At 36.7% G+C, this 12,976-nt stretch overlaps 5 protein-coding genes across 5 annotated transcripts; 2 read left to right on the top strand and 3 right to left on the bottom strand.

Annotated features, from left to right (window-relative positions):
- Nucleotides 1–1,458: 1,458 nt before the first annotated feature.
- LOC125206375 (flocculation protein FLO11-like) lies at nt 1,459–2,189 on the bottom strand. Its single transcript, XM_048105638.1, has 2 exons — nt 2,184–2,189; nt 1,459–1,980 (listed from the first exon to the last, which is right to left on the bottom strand). Exons 1-2 carry the CDS (start codon nt 2,187–2,189, stop codon nt 1,459–1,461), a joined length of 528 nt encoding a protein of 175 aa, XP_047961595.1.
- A 1,086-nt stretch (nt 2,190–3,275) lies between these two features.
- On the top strand, nt 3,276–4,568 carry LOC125203995 (60S ribosomal protein L9-2). Its single transcript, XM_048102534.1, has 3 exons — nt 3,276–3,711; nt 4,007–4,129; nt 4,293–4,568. Exons 1-3 carry the CDS (start codon nt 3,337–3,339, stop codon nt 4,380–4,382), a joined length of 588 nt encoding a protein of 195 aa, XP_047958491.1. The 5' UTR covers nt 3,276–3,336; the 3' UTR covers nt 4,383–4,568.
- Nucleotides 4,569–5,149: 581 nt separating this feature from the next.
- Nucleotides 5,150–5,812, bottom strand: LOC125204343 (nucleolar protein 58-like). The gene is made up of 2 exons (XM_048102971.1): nt 5,659–5,812; nt 5,150–5,542 (listed from the first exon to the last, which is right to left on the bottom strand). The coding sequence occupies exons 1-2, from the start codon at nt 5,791–5,793 to the stop codon at nt 5,240–5,242; spliced, it is 438 nt and encodes a 145-aa protein (XP_047958928.1). The 5' UTR covers nt 5,794–5,812; the 3' UTR covers nt 5,150–5,239.
- A 528-nt stretch (nt 5,813–6,340) lies between these two features.
- Nucleotides 6,341–7,097, top strand: LOC125204344. The gene has a single exon (XM_048102972.1). The coding sequence runs from the start codon at nt 6,576–6,578 to the stop codon at nt 6,954–6,956; it is 381 nt and encodes a 126-aa protein (XP_047958929.1). The 5' UTR covers nt 6,341–6,575; the 3' UTR covers nt 6,957–7,097.
- A 3,872-nt stretch (nt 7,098–10,969) lies between these two features.
- Nucleotides 10,970–11,523, bottom strand: LOC125208100 (protein RESPONSE TO LOW SULFUR 3-like). The gene has a single exon (XM_048107656.1). The coding sequence runs from the start codon at nt 11,483–11,485 to the stop codon at nt 11,204–11,206; it is 282 nt and encodes a 93-aa protein (XP_047963613.1). The 5' UTR covers nt 11,486–11,523; the 3' UTR covers nt 10,970–11,203.
- Between the last annotated feature and the right edge of the window lie 1,453 nt (nt 11,524–12,976).

The raw sequence follows: 12,976 nt of genomic DNA, 5'->3' as shown, positions 1-12,976 counted from the left end.
TGTGGATTTCCAAGCACATTTAATTAGATTGATATAAAAAGTGAAATGCTTTACAAAACCAAAACAGTCGAGCCCTAATATGTATAAAACGAGATTGATTTCCAAGCACATTTGATTAAAAGTTTCACCTGCACAATAAGCAGTCGTCGGTGCCACTGGATTACGTGGTCGGGGTCGATTTTGAAGGGCAAGTGGTTGTAGCTGCCGATTTCCAGTCCGAGGAGGCGGATCCGGAGGAGGCGGATTTTGAGGGGCAAGTGGTGACCACCCGCCGTCGTCTGCCCTGAATTCACCGTCGCCGATTGGAAGAAGGAATGATCGAAGTGAATCCTTGAGCTTGAGAGAGCGAGACGTTTTGCATAGAAATTTTCCAAGTGTTGAGAATGAAAAATCATGTTTTGTGTTTTACAACAATTTTCTCATAATTTCTAATTATATTTAAAAGAATATTTTTAATAATAGTTAGGGTTTTTAATTAAGGATTTAAAAAACATAATTAAAACTTAAATTTGGTCAAAATCGGATTTAAATTCGTTGATCGTTAGTTTTTAACAGAAAAGTTAACAGAGGACCAAAATGATCAAATTCATATATGTTCAGGACCAAAAAATTCAAAAAATAATGTTTAGAACCAAAAAGGTAAAATGACCTTATATTCAGCACCAATTTTGACCTTTACTCTGAGTATAATTTCTTGCTCAATGCTTATTTCCTTTATTAAGTTTGATCAATATACTACTCCATTTAAGAGTGAATAAAAGATGTATGGGTACTAGTTGCTTAAATCATAAATTTTGGTTGAAATTTCGTACTCAGAGTATTCATAAACTTAAAATTTGGACGCTAATATTATAAAGATATAAACTTACACATTGAAGCAACTTTCCCACAAATTTGATTTTTCTAAAAATAAATTTGACGTGGTGCGTTGGATTATGTTGTTGAACAAAGCGGTCGACATAAGAAACAATGCCGTTTTTAATGGGTGTAATCGAAGTAGCTATGTGTTTCTTGAATTTTGAAATCTCATCCGAATTTTTCGAAAGTCTAAATAGTAGTATGAAATTCACTACACTATATAAGTTCACAATTTTTGTGATCACGTTTTAATTTCACGGAAAATATTAAATAGAGTAAAGATTAAAATTGGGCCTGAACATATGCCTATTTTATCATTTTGGTCATAAACTTTATCTTTTGGATTTTTTGGTCCTAAACATATGGAAATTTGATCATTTTGGTCCTCCGTCAACATTTCCGTTAATATTTAGCGGTCAACCATTTTAATCACAATTTTGACCAATTTAAGTAATTTTTAATTATTTAATAACTCTTAATCATAACTTTAATTATTTTAGGGATATATCATTTAAAATAAAAAATAAGAGTTTAGAAAAGAAAATAAAGAGGAAGTGTGCACATTTATGAAAAAAAAAACGTGATTCACTCTCGCCTCTCTCACTTCGACGGCGCCGGCGAGCGGCGAGTGGCGGCTAATTTCTCGACAAATGGAGAAGGGGATGCGGTGGTGGAAGAGGAGCTCCAGGGAGAATGAATTGGTGTGGTACCAGGATTTGTGGAGATCGTCGGGGAGGGTGCGGCGGAGCTCGGAGGCGGCGCGGCCGTAGCCGTGGTTGGAGATGATGCCGCATTCCCAATTCCAGAAGTCGAGATCGGTGCAATTGGGGACGACGAGGTCGCGATTGAAGGAGGGGGGAGGTCGTAGGAGAAGACGCGGCCGGAGGGGCAATCGTCGGTGTATAGAGCGGGAGGAGGCTCTGGGAGGGTGGCGGCGGCGGTGGCGGTGGTGGTATTGGAGTGGATCGGGACATAGCGGACGGAGGGGGAGGAGGAGGAGGAGCGGTCGGGGAAGCAGAGGGGAGGAGTGCGAGCGATGGAGATTAGGGCCCAGAGGAAGGCGACGAAGAGCCAGAAACCGGGGTGGGAGGAGAAGTGGATCTTGATGGAATGGAGAGTGCACTTGATGAAATTGGAAGGTGATGTGAATCAAATGATACTAATTATACTCCAAGTTTTCTCCTATTTTGTATATTTAAATCATCTATCAATTGATCATTAAGGTTTGATTATTATATATTAGTTGATAGATGTACATGTGGAGTAGGGTCTGATTGAAACTGTTCGTTGCCTATCAAGATGGTGTCCAAATCCTTTTATCTTACCACCATTATCTTCGTCTTTGAAATAGCTTCGCGTGGGTATATTGCACGCCTCAATCGGAGCTCGGATGAAGAAGTTATGACCATTTGACGAAGGTTGCGCGAAGCAGTCAAAACCGGCAAAAACGCCCGGGTTTTCGTTGATAAAGGTGTAGAACAATACAAGCCTAGTGAGTAACTTGGAGTGACATATTTTCTCATTTGAATAGTCTTTCTTTAGTTAACTTGTAGTTTTATTTTGTCTTTAACTTTCAGAAATCAAAAAATCAAATCTTTATGCTACATCTTTTTAAGTTTTTAAGTTTTAAACAATCTTCTACCTCCCTGTGGATCGACACTTGAAATATTACTAACGACGCTGTAATCTTGCAGTATCGTAGTATTATTAGAGTTAATTAATTAAACTTGATATCCTGTGTGCACTGAATCAGATACTCTAAAATACGCATCAGAAGATTTTGGGGGTTTTTTAACAGTTTGGGAATCGGAGGGAACCATCGGAGCAAATAAGTGCTTAGTGACGAGAGTGAAAAGAGACTAGAGAGTAAAATAATTAAAGTTATGATTAAGAGTTATTAAATAATTAAAAATTGCTTTAAGTTGGTCAAAATTGTGATTAAAATGGTTGACCGTTAAATATTAACGGAAATGTTGACGGAGGACCAAAATGATCAAATTTTCATATGTTCAGGACCAAAAAATCCAAAAGATAAAGTTTAGGACCAAAATGATAAAATGAGCATATGTTCAGGACCAATTTTGGCTTTTACTCTATTAAATATTAGCCAAAATTGTGATTTTAAGAACGGCAATTCAATTTATATTTTTTCCAGATTAAAAAAATGTAACTCTATTCGGTTGGTTAATTAGGTTTAAAAAAAGTTAGTACTATTATTCATTAACAAATATATATAATTTGAGAATTTTAATATTCATATTTCTGTTAAGAACATTGAAATTGTTTGATCAATAGATGAATAAATATTCTAAAATTAGCCTATTCAATCGAAATATAATAAAGAAAATTGGGTTTTTGGAGTGGCCCAGCCCAAACAAACTGCGAAGCCTCTATCCCAAATCGAGTAATATAATTTGCTCGTTTTTTCTGATCTACTGGTTAGGGTTTTTGCCTCCATCGCTCAGAGAGAGAGCAAAGATGAAGACAATTCTTTCATCGGACTCCATGGATATCCCCGACGGCGTGAAGGTTAAGGTGAAAGCCAAAGTGATCGAGGTGGAAGGCCCCAGGGGAAAACTCTCCCGCAATTTCAAACATCTCAACCTCGATTTCCAGCTCACCACTGACGACACTACCGGAAAGAAGAAGCTCAAAATCGACGCCTGGTTCGGCAGCCGAAAAACCACCGCCGCCATCCGCACCGCGCTCAGCCATGTCCAGAATTTGATCAACGGCGTTACCCAAGGTTACCGCTACAAGATGCGATTTGTCTACGCTCACTTCCCAATCAACGCATCCATAACTGGCAGCGGCTCTGCTATTGAAATCCGGAATTTCCTTGGCGAGAAGAAGGTACATTTTCCTTTTATTTTAATCTTTGTCGGCTTTTTTTTATATGTAGCGTTGAAATGTAACCAGAAGTTGTAATTTTTTTTAGCAATATGCTGATAATTGGTTATTCCCTCCCTTAAATATGGAATAATTTGTTTGAGAAAAGCACAGACGTGGACTTAACATTCTAGAATTTGCTTGTTGGATGAATAACTTCAAATAACTTGTAGTATAACCGTTGCTTTGTTTCTCACAACTTATTATGAGCTTCTTTGTAAATGGATGACAACAATCTTGTTGTTGTTGATTGTAACAGGTTAGGAAGGTTGATATGCTTGATGGGGTTTCCATTGTGCGGTCTGAGAAGGTCAAGGATGAACTTGTTTTGGAGGGCAATGACATCGAGCTCGTGTCTAGATCATGTGCTTTGATCAACCAGGTAGAGATAGCTCCCCGATTATGTATTTGTTTGTGATGTGTGAGATTACTATCTTCATAAATAAGAATAACTAAATATGACTTAGAATGAGCCAAATTTACATCTTCATTGTGCCTTACATACTGTCTCATATCTATACTTATGCTCGTATTCACTGGGACAGAAATGCCATGTGAAGAACAAGGATATCCGAAAGTTCCTCGACGGTATCTATGTGAGCGAGAAGGGGGCCATTGCTGTGGAGGAAAATTAGGTGAATTGTGATTTTGGTTTTTGACACATTCTTTTTTCTAGCCACTCCTGTTTTCGGAGTCCATGTAGGCATTATACGAATTTATTTATCAGTTCTTGTTTGGTTTGTGCTTGTAGTAGTGGCAGTTACACTGGATCTCTTTGTGTTTTCAATTTTTGGGTATAGAAGACACATATTGTTGTGGTATACGAGTTATCTGATACTGTGTCAATCTGGGAAAACTGTGCTTGAAATGATATCCTACTGAAGTTGGACTGTACTAAACAGTTTTGGTTAAAACTCTAAATCAAATCAGACCAAACTGTATTTTGACTTAAAAGTAAAACCCTGGAAGGAAATTTCTAATCTAATAGGAAATGGGGTTCAGGGTTTTGATACCCTATTTCTTCCCCACATTGATCTCGGTAATGATTTTGTCTCATGTATGCATACCATGTAGAATCCTTTATATTCTAAGTCTAATTTCTCATGTTCTCTAACAGCCTTGGGGGGCTACTCTTGGCTGGTGGGAATATTATAAGTTTGATATATGATGGATAACAATGCTAATGAAGCCACTACTTAGGTTATTCCCTCTCTGAAATGTCCTTTTCTTCGTGGATACCTTGTTTCTACTATGGATAACAATGCTAGTTAAGTCCAAGATCTTGCACTTAACCGTAGGGCTTTAGTGTGTGTTCGCTGTTATCTAGATTAGGATTTTCTGATAATGTAGCATCATTTTACCTTTTTCTTTTTTATGACATTTAATGAGGATGGAACAAGAATTGAAAAATAGAAAATTTATTTCAGTTCATAGAATGAATAGGTTTAAACACCGATCTATGGTTCTTTGTAGTACTACATTATGCTTTTTTCTACTCTTCTTTCTTATCCTCCTTTGGCGCGGCATGAGTTCCTGCTTCCTCTTTCTTCTCCTTGGGTGCTTCAATTCCATCTACCTCCTTTACTTCAACAGTTTCTGCTACCTCTTTTTCTTCCTCCTTTACTTCAACAGTTTCTGCTACCTCTCTTTTCTCCTCCTTTGGCTTTGCCTCAACTGGAACACCTTCCTCATCCACTGGTTTCACCTCAGTTGTTTCCGGTTCCATCTTCGGAGCTGGCTCACTGACATCTACCAAAGTAGTAGTCTCCTTGTTTTCATCCCCATCTTTCTTCTCCTGAAACAATCCATCCAAAAAGGGACACCAATTGACTCATTAAAAACAGATACTACTATATAGAGATGTATCATCTGTTGATACCAAAATTGGAACAAAAAGGTTTAAACACCGACCTGTGGCACTGTCTCTGCTGCTGCAGCTTCAGGCGACTCAACAGGCACCTCAGGCGGAGCGTGTGGCTTCTTGATAGCGGGAGAAGGCAGCTTCCTATTGCCCATGTCCTTAGGTTTGCTCGCGCAGCCTCCCATGATATGCTAGGCGAGCGAGTTAGAGTGGTTGATAATTTCTAGATTTTTTTTAGTCCAAGGATATTTTCTAATTACTTCTCCTTGTTTGAAAGTTTATTTGAGACATAGGTTTTGATCCTATTCAGACTAGGTTGTAATAATTGTGTAAATGGAGACAGTAATGTGTCTATTTTTTTAATTTCCTAGCTTCCACTTTATAAAATGATGATATGTTTACGGCCAAATATTAAAATAATAATGGTAAAATGCATGACAAATGTAGTAGCATATGATTTGGATTATTAGTAGTCTTAACAGTAACAGGTTGGAAGCCAACTGGTGGATAACCTACAGATTTTCCCCACCAAACACTTACTAACCAGCACACGACAACAATACGCAAAAGATTTAAGATAATTTAATTTGCGAATAAATTATTATCTGGTTTAGATATTAACTTTATCGGAATTTACATAGTTATGCGTAGAGCAAAGTTGGCAATATTAATTTATTTAGTACAGTAAAAAAAGAATAATTGTAAAGTTCACCTAATTTTCACACGAGAAAGAAAAATAAAAGAATCAGTCCAACTGTCGAACAAAGCTCGTTCCGCTAAAAAAGAAATTCCCTCCGACTTTCCACAAACTAGAAACAGAAAAAAACCCCCAAATTGGATTCCACCAATAAAAGAAACCCTAGAATTCGAAATTTCTTGCAGTTAGAGAGAGACAGAGAGAGAAAATAGAGCGATTAAGAAAGCGTGGAGTGGCGATCTTCTGGTCGTCCATTCGAAGGTCGCCGAAATGCGCCTATTCACCGGCAATTCGCCTTCAGTTTTCATCATCGCCGTTTTCCTCACCGCCTTTCTCATCCCCGCCGCCCGATCCGAGCCTAGTCTGCTCAAGCTTCCGTCCGATCAGCCAGAAAATGACATCTGCCCGCCGAGTTGGGAAGCGGATATGTGCCCGGTGAAATGCTTCCGGCCAGACCCGGTTTGCGGGGTGGATGGCGTGACCTACTGGTGCGGGTGTGCGGAGGCCCAGTGTGCGGGAGCGCGTGTCAAGAAATCCGGGTATTGTGAAGTGGGCAATGGCGGGTCGGGCCCTGCGGGTCAGGCTCTTCTGTTGGTTCACATCATATGGCTGATATTGCTCGGGGTATTCGTATTGTTTGGGCTGCTTTGATCGGAGGAACATTTCTTACATCTCAATTGAGGTTAGAATTCGATTTATATTGTATGTCATGTACTGATATTTGTTGTAATTCTTTGTAGTGGAGGATGACTCACATTCTTTTTCTATATAAATATTCTTGTGGTTTATGAACCATTGCTTCTGAAAGTTATGATTATATCTGAATGTGGTTTTACTTTGGGAATTATGGATTCACAGAAGAATTAGGTCAATCATCACTCAAGGGCTTTGTCTCTGTGTGCGTTTGGTAGCTTTAGGTGATTGGTTCTTGAAATTTCATCTTTGTTTATGAGTTATTGTTGTGATAAATTTAGGTAATTGGTTCTTGAATATCATCCCTTCGATATATATGTGAGTGTCAGGTGTATCCTAACATATTAATAGAGTTGACTAGTTTGGTTTATGAAGGAGAGAATAATGAAGAACTATTTTTGAGTTGGGAGTTTCATGTGAATTGATAGATAATTGTGAGGTTCAAGTTCAGCACATTTAGTTTGGGGGTTGAGTTGGGAGTTCCATGTGAATTAGGAGTAGATAATTGTGAATTTCAACTTATTTAGTTTGGGGGTTTAGTTGTGAGTTTCATGTGAATTAACAGATAACTGTGAGGTTCAACTTATTTAGTTTGGGGATTGGTGGTACATTAAGGTGTTTTGTGGCAAAGATTATGTAGGTCATGAGAGGCTCTGGCTGAATGGCTAGTGCCACTAATTTAGACACTTGATCACATACTGTCTCAATTCAAACACTGGTTTAGAGGCTTGTTTATATTACTTGACATCTTTATTGTTGAGGCCGGCTTAGTTCTATGAAGCAGCAATATCATCCACCCAGACAAGTCGTGTACTTGAACAGTTGAACCACGACTAAAATTAAGTTGGGCACTTGAACCATGCGACTAAAGAGAGTCCCATCACCACCCTGTCAAGTATATCTCATTCCATCCCAATACTCGACATGCTTTTATCTTGGATCCTGATTAGGTCTTGCATATCTTCATCCCTGCGGGGAAAATTCACAGAGTCTTGTGTGTTTTAATTTGTTCATTTTCATTGTTTATCTTGTAAGGGGCCATTGGGTAGTGCGATTATGATATAGGGAATTCTGATTGAAAACCGGTGTGTCTGGATTGCTGTGGATGAGTACCATGTCCCAAACATGGGCCGTAGTGTTTCGCCAAACACATTCCCTGATAACTTATCTAAAGAGCATCATTACGTTAATCTAGGTCAAATGGATTTCAATTCCAATTATAACGTCGTCAAGCTATAATGGATAGTAAAACTTGAAAACAATGGGGTTTTGAGAATTATAAACAGATTTCAAATTTTGTTTGTAACATATTCACATCCTTAATCGTATTCTACAATTGCAAACATTTAAAAATGATTTGTCAGATTTAGTTGTACGCATATACTCAATGATGTAACAATGTGCACAGTAAAATCACGTGGTAAATTGTCCTAGTAGTAAGAATTACGTTCAGAAACAGATGATGTTCAAGGATTTGGGACAACAAGAACCTCCTTTCTATTTTGTTATTTGTGCCTTGTGTGGTGATGATATTATTAAATTGATAACTAAGTAACGCTTAAAATTTCTATGTAAGATTATTGATAAGTACTTCGCTGATCTATATCTGGCAATTAAATGAGAACTAGCTAATCTTAACTAGTTCTTCTCCCTTATTTCGTTCCAGGAAAGTCTGCTCTAAATCTTCTTAAAATGAAATAATACTTCCTTCATCTCTTAAATTTTTTCTCATTTTGACTGGGTACGAGTTTTAAGAATTGTAATGGAAAATAAGTTGCAAAAAATTAGTGGAATGTAGGTTCTAGTTTTACAATAAAACGTGAGTGAAAATACCAAAAATGAGAAAAAAGTGAAATGTGACAAATTTTGTGGGGCGGACGAAAATGGAAATATGTGACAAATTTATAGGGACGGAGAGAGTAACTATTTGTATGAGTAAGTATATTGCTTAGTCTTGAATCTTGATGCGCCGATGCGCGTTGTTGTAACTTGTAAGTGCTATAAATATTAAACCATTAATCACTCTAATTAACATTTTATTTATTTTAATTGAAACTTAATCACTATAACTCATATGTTAGGAGTAGTTTTTATGATTAATGTACTCCTATTTAATTGCTGGAGCGTATGGTAGGCGTGTGGGTTGAAAAAATTGATAAGTACTCCATTGCACGATAATACGTTGTGTGCGTCGTAATCGCGTTCACCGAATTCATGATGACTAATTAATTTAGTAGTAGTCCTACTTTTATTAATATTTATTATATAAGTATTTATCTGGATTCATCACATTACCCATTCAAGACCAGTTTTGCGAAATTTGTTGACTTTGCATTACATACTAACATAATATCACCGTCAGATTTGCAAAATGAGGAAAATTATAGTACTCCTACTCCCTATGATTTTAATTTCATCACTAAAGTCAAACATGAAGTCGCCTTCTCGTTTGCAAATAAGTACTCTGCACGCAAGATTAATTTATTACTACCTCCGTCTCCCAAAATTTGCTACACTTTGATCCGACACGGGTTTTAAGAAATGTAATGGAAAGTGAGTTGAAAAAGTTGGTGGGATGTGGGTCCTACTTTTAAAGTATTAGATTTATAATAAAATGTGAGTAGGAATGAGTTAGTGGAATATGGGTCCACTGTAAAAAATGGTAAAAGTGAAGTGTATCAAATTTTCAGGGACGGACCGAAATGGTAATATGTATCAAATTTTCAAGGACAGAGGCAGTATGTATTGCTGTTGTTATTCATTTTATTTTATATTTGTGATTGATATTGTCGATTCTTGTGATTAACACGTAAATTATTAAATAAAACTAATTAAGTTTCGCCGCTTCTTTTGCGGGAAATAGAAGTTGTGGCTTTTGGTGATTATCATGTGCTACTTGTAAATATATCAAATCAATTTGATTTCACAGGTCGGCCGAATCTATTTAAACATTTAACAAGTAACCCTTAAATCCAAATTTCTCATTTCATAGGTGAGAAGCCAATTTTAAGTATTTTCCAATAGGCACAAGTGATTACATTTGAACAACTGAAGTTGACCCATCAAATAAAGTTTTATGTGGTGTCCACCACGACTCACACATAGAGCTATGTAGGTGCTCGTGAGTTATAACTATATATTCTCAAGCTAAATTTTGAATGCAATTTAAAATATTGGATTGATAATACAAAAAAAAAAATCTTGAACTATGACGATAACACATATACTACATAACTATAGAAATTAAGAAAAAATAATTAATTATATATAGTACCTGTGTCCGCCAATGTCGGTATATATACATAGATTGTGTTTGGTTGCATCGCCAAATAATTTATTAATTTGTTAATTATAGGTTTTACCATTTTAGTAAAATATTGCGAGATCATACACATATTTGATCCAACAACCAACAAAAATAACGTTGCAAACAATATGATTAAATATTAATCCAACGTGATTCATTTAGCTCGAGCCGTATCTAAATGTATCATTAGAAATACTCACCACCACTTTTTTTTTTCCAGCCAAGAGCTGCCGCCCAATAAAAATATATGGCATGTCATTTAAAAATTAGGAATTAAAATTACACACTCTGAATAATGCCTGAAACATGTGGCTCTAAATTGATGGATCAATTATTTAGAATGTTTTTTGTTTGCTAGATAAAGATCGCATAACAACGAACCTATAATAACTACTACTAGGATTTATAATCATCTTTACATACCTCAAAGGCAGGAATTGAACCACCGGCTATTTGGTAAAGAATGATTGAGCATGCCACCCGACCACACCCTTTAATTAGTTTAGAATGTTTTTGATAAATAAGCAAAAGTAGAAAATGTTATCAATTGCTAACTAGGTTGTTAACACGATCATATTAGTATGTCAACACAAATTTAGTAGACATACTTATATTTTGTGTTGACATTTGATAAGAATCGCAAAAATATGTGCAGATTGACATATTGCTAAATGAAGAAAGATCAATATATAATGGAGTACTAGTATCAACAATTTAATTTTTAACATCACATTACAAAATCAAGAAAACCAGTATCCACATCTTTGATACAACTTACAACACTAATTCATCTTTCATCCCAAAGGGTCAAAAACGAAAATCGATTTGAAACCCAAATTATAGTGTTACAAACATAAACGATATCGAAATTAAAAAAAAAAAAAGGAAAAAACAGAGACTAATGAGTGAGAGAGAGTGATGCATCTTGAAGAAGTTTATGGGCAAGAGAGAGTTTGTCCATGAGAAGCGAAATCTGCGCGGTAGATTCCCTGACATGATCGACGGCCTCGGCTTCAAGCTCGGAGAGCTGGGTGCACAGCCTCTCCTCGGCCTCCTCGGCCACCCGCAGCCGCTCACACGTCATCCGCAGCTCCTCTTTCATCCTCTCCTCCCTCTCTCGGCTGCTCCGAAGCTCCTTCTCCAGCTCTTCGTTCCTCATCCTCAGCGTCTCCGAACCCATCTCTATGTTTGTGAATTATGTTAGGTATTAAGTATTTTTAAGAGGACTTTTATAGACAAAAAATACTACTCCCTCTGTCCCCAATTAGGAGTAGCACTTTGACCGGGCACGGGTTTTAAAAAATGTAAAAAATAGTTGGTTGAAAAAGTTAGTGGAATGTGGAACCCACTTTTTTATATTAGTTTTATAATAAAATGTGAGTGAAATGAGTTAGTAGAATGTGAGACCTACTTACCATTTATGGTAAAAGTGAGGCGCTACTCTTAATTGGGGACAACTAAAATGGAAATTAGTAACTCTTATTCGAGGAGGACGGAGGGAGTACTTCTTCAATTCACCCTGCAGCATGTTTATAAATTGTGGTTGAAAATAAATAATGAATGACTAGTTAGTTACGTAAGTAGAAGATCTACAGTCCCCACCCCACCCATCCCTTATCACATGCCATTATTATATCAACATCGAATAGTCTATCTATCTTTAAGCTGCTTTTACATTGCGTTACGCATTCGAAATTCTTGTGTCCAACTTTTAATTATAATGATATACTACTCTATAGTTCTGTATGTACGTATTCTATAGCGTTAAAATATTATTCGAGTTCATCTTTAGTTTTTCTTACCAAAGGCCCAAAATCCTGCTTAATTTCAGATGGCCAGCCACACAATAAGTTATCATCATGTTGGGATCTCGAGTTACGAGGCCAAAAAAAAAACAGTAAATTTTTTTTGACAAAATAAGTTCATTATTATTAAGATAAAACTACATTAATTATTGCTCTTGGTGTATTCCTAAATTTCTTCCAATAAAAACTTGAGCATAGTTTTTAAAGCGTTTTCTTGTACATTATAATAGTACTCCTTGAAAACTCAAACTTGAACCTTGAAATAAGGGGGCAAAATGATGATATTTGGAAACTTGTAGCTGTAACATTCTTAGCCTAGGCGAGAAAAAAAGGAAAGAAAAACCCAATAAAGTGTATTGGTGAACATAGTATAATTCTTAAAACATGTACTCCCCTCTACTAACCGTGTATATCACCGACCTATTAATCCCATCCACCACCTCGACGGATTCACGTCAAACCACGACTTCGAGTTGTTCGTCAGCTTGATCTTCAATTTCAAATTGCCCAACATTTTCGCTAGGAGAAACTTTCCGAATGTATTGTGCTCAATTTTGGGACTCTCCCCTGCAAACTGTAATTATTTTTTCATCCTTGTAAATATGTTTGAATTGTTGATCCAACTTATACTAATGTAGTAATGTTCCATTTTCTTCAATTGTTTCATGTCCACGTCGATGAGAGATGTTGTAATCACAATTAAAATCAAGAACGCACAATAATATTCAAGGTGATATTTTTCACGAAATTCTGTGACATCGGAGTTTATTAATTTTCCTACTAGATATAGGTGTTTGTTGATTCGTAGGAATGGATTACCGTAAGAACGGTAAACAAACTTAGCATTATGCTGGAACATACAGGCA

The sequence above is a fragment of the Salvia hispanica genome, chromosome 2 (assembly GCF_023119035.1).
Source record: "Salvia hispanica cultivar TCC Black 2014 chromosome 2, UniMelb_Shisp_WGS_1.0, whole genome shotgun sequence".
Classification (NCBI taxonomy): domain Eukaryota; kingdom Viridiplantae; phylum Streptophyta; class Magnoliopsida; order Lamiales; family Lamiaceae; genus Salvia; species Salvia hispanica.
The sequence above is the reverse complement of the archived record's forward strand: the minus strand, read 5'-3'. Positions and strand labels throughout refer to the sequence as shown.

Bases quoted from the DNA above. Each gene is read 5' to 3' on its own strand.
- LOC125204344 (XM_048102972.1), top strand. From the start codon at position 6,576: ATGCGCCTATTCACCGGCAATTCGCCTTCAGTTTTCATCATCGCCGTT.
- LOC125208100 (XM_048107656.1), bottom strand. From the start codon at position 11,485: ATGGGTTCGGAGACGCTGAGGATGAGGAACGAAGAGCTGGAGAAGGAG.
- LOC125204343 (XM_048102971.1), bottom strand. From the start codon at position 5,793: ATGGGAGGCTGCGCGAGCAAACCTAAGGACATGGGCAATAGGAAGCTG. The intron at 5,543-5,658 runs GTCGGTGTTTAA...GGATTGTTTCAG, and splicing joins CAGCAGAGACAGTGCCACAG to GAGAAGAAAGATGGGGATGA.
- LOC125203995 (XM_048102534.1), top strand. From the start codon at position 3,337: ATGAAGACAATTCTTTCATCGGACTCCATGGATATCCCCGACGGCGTG. The intron at 3,712-4,006 runs GTACATTTTCCT...TGATTGTAACAG, and splicing joins ATTTCCTTGGCGAGAAGAAG to GTTAGGAAGGTTGATATGCT. The intron at 4,130-4,292 runs GTAGAGATAGCT...TCACTGGGACAG, and splicing joins CATGTGCTTTGATCAACCAG to AAATGCCATGTGAAGAACAA.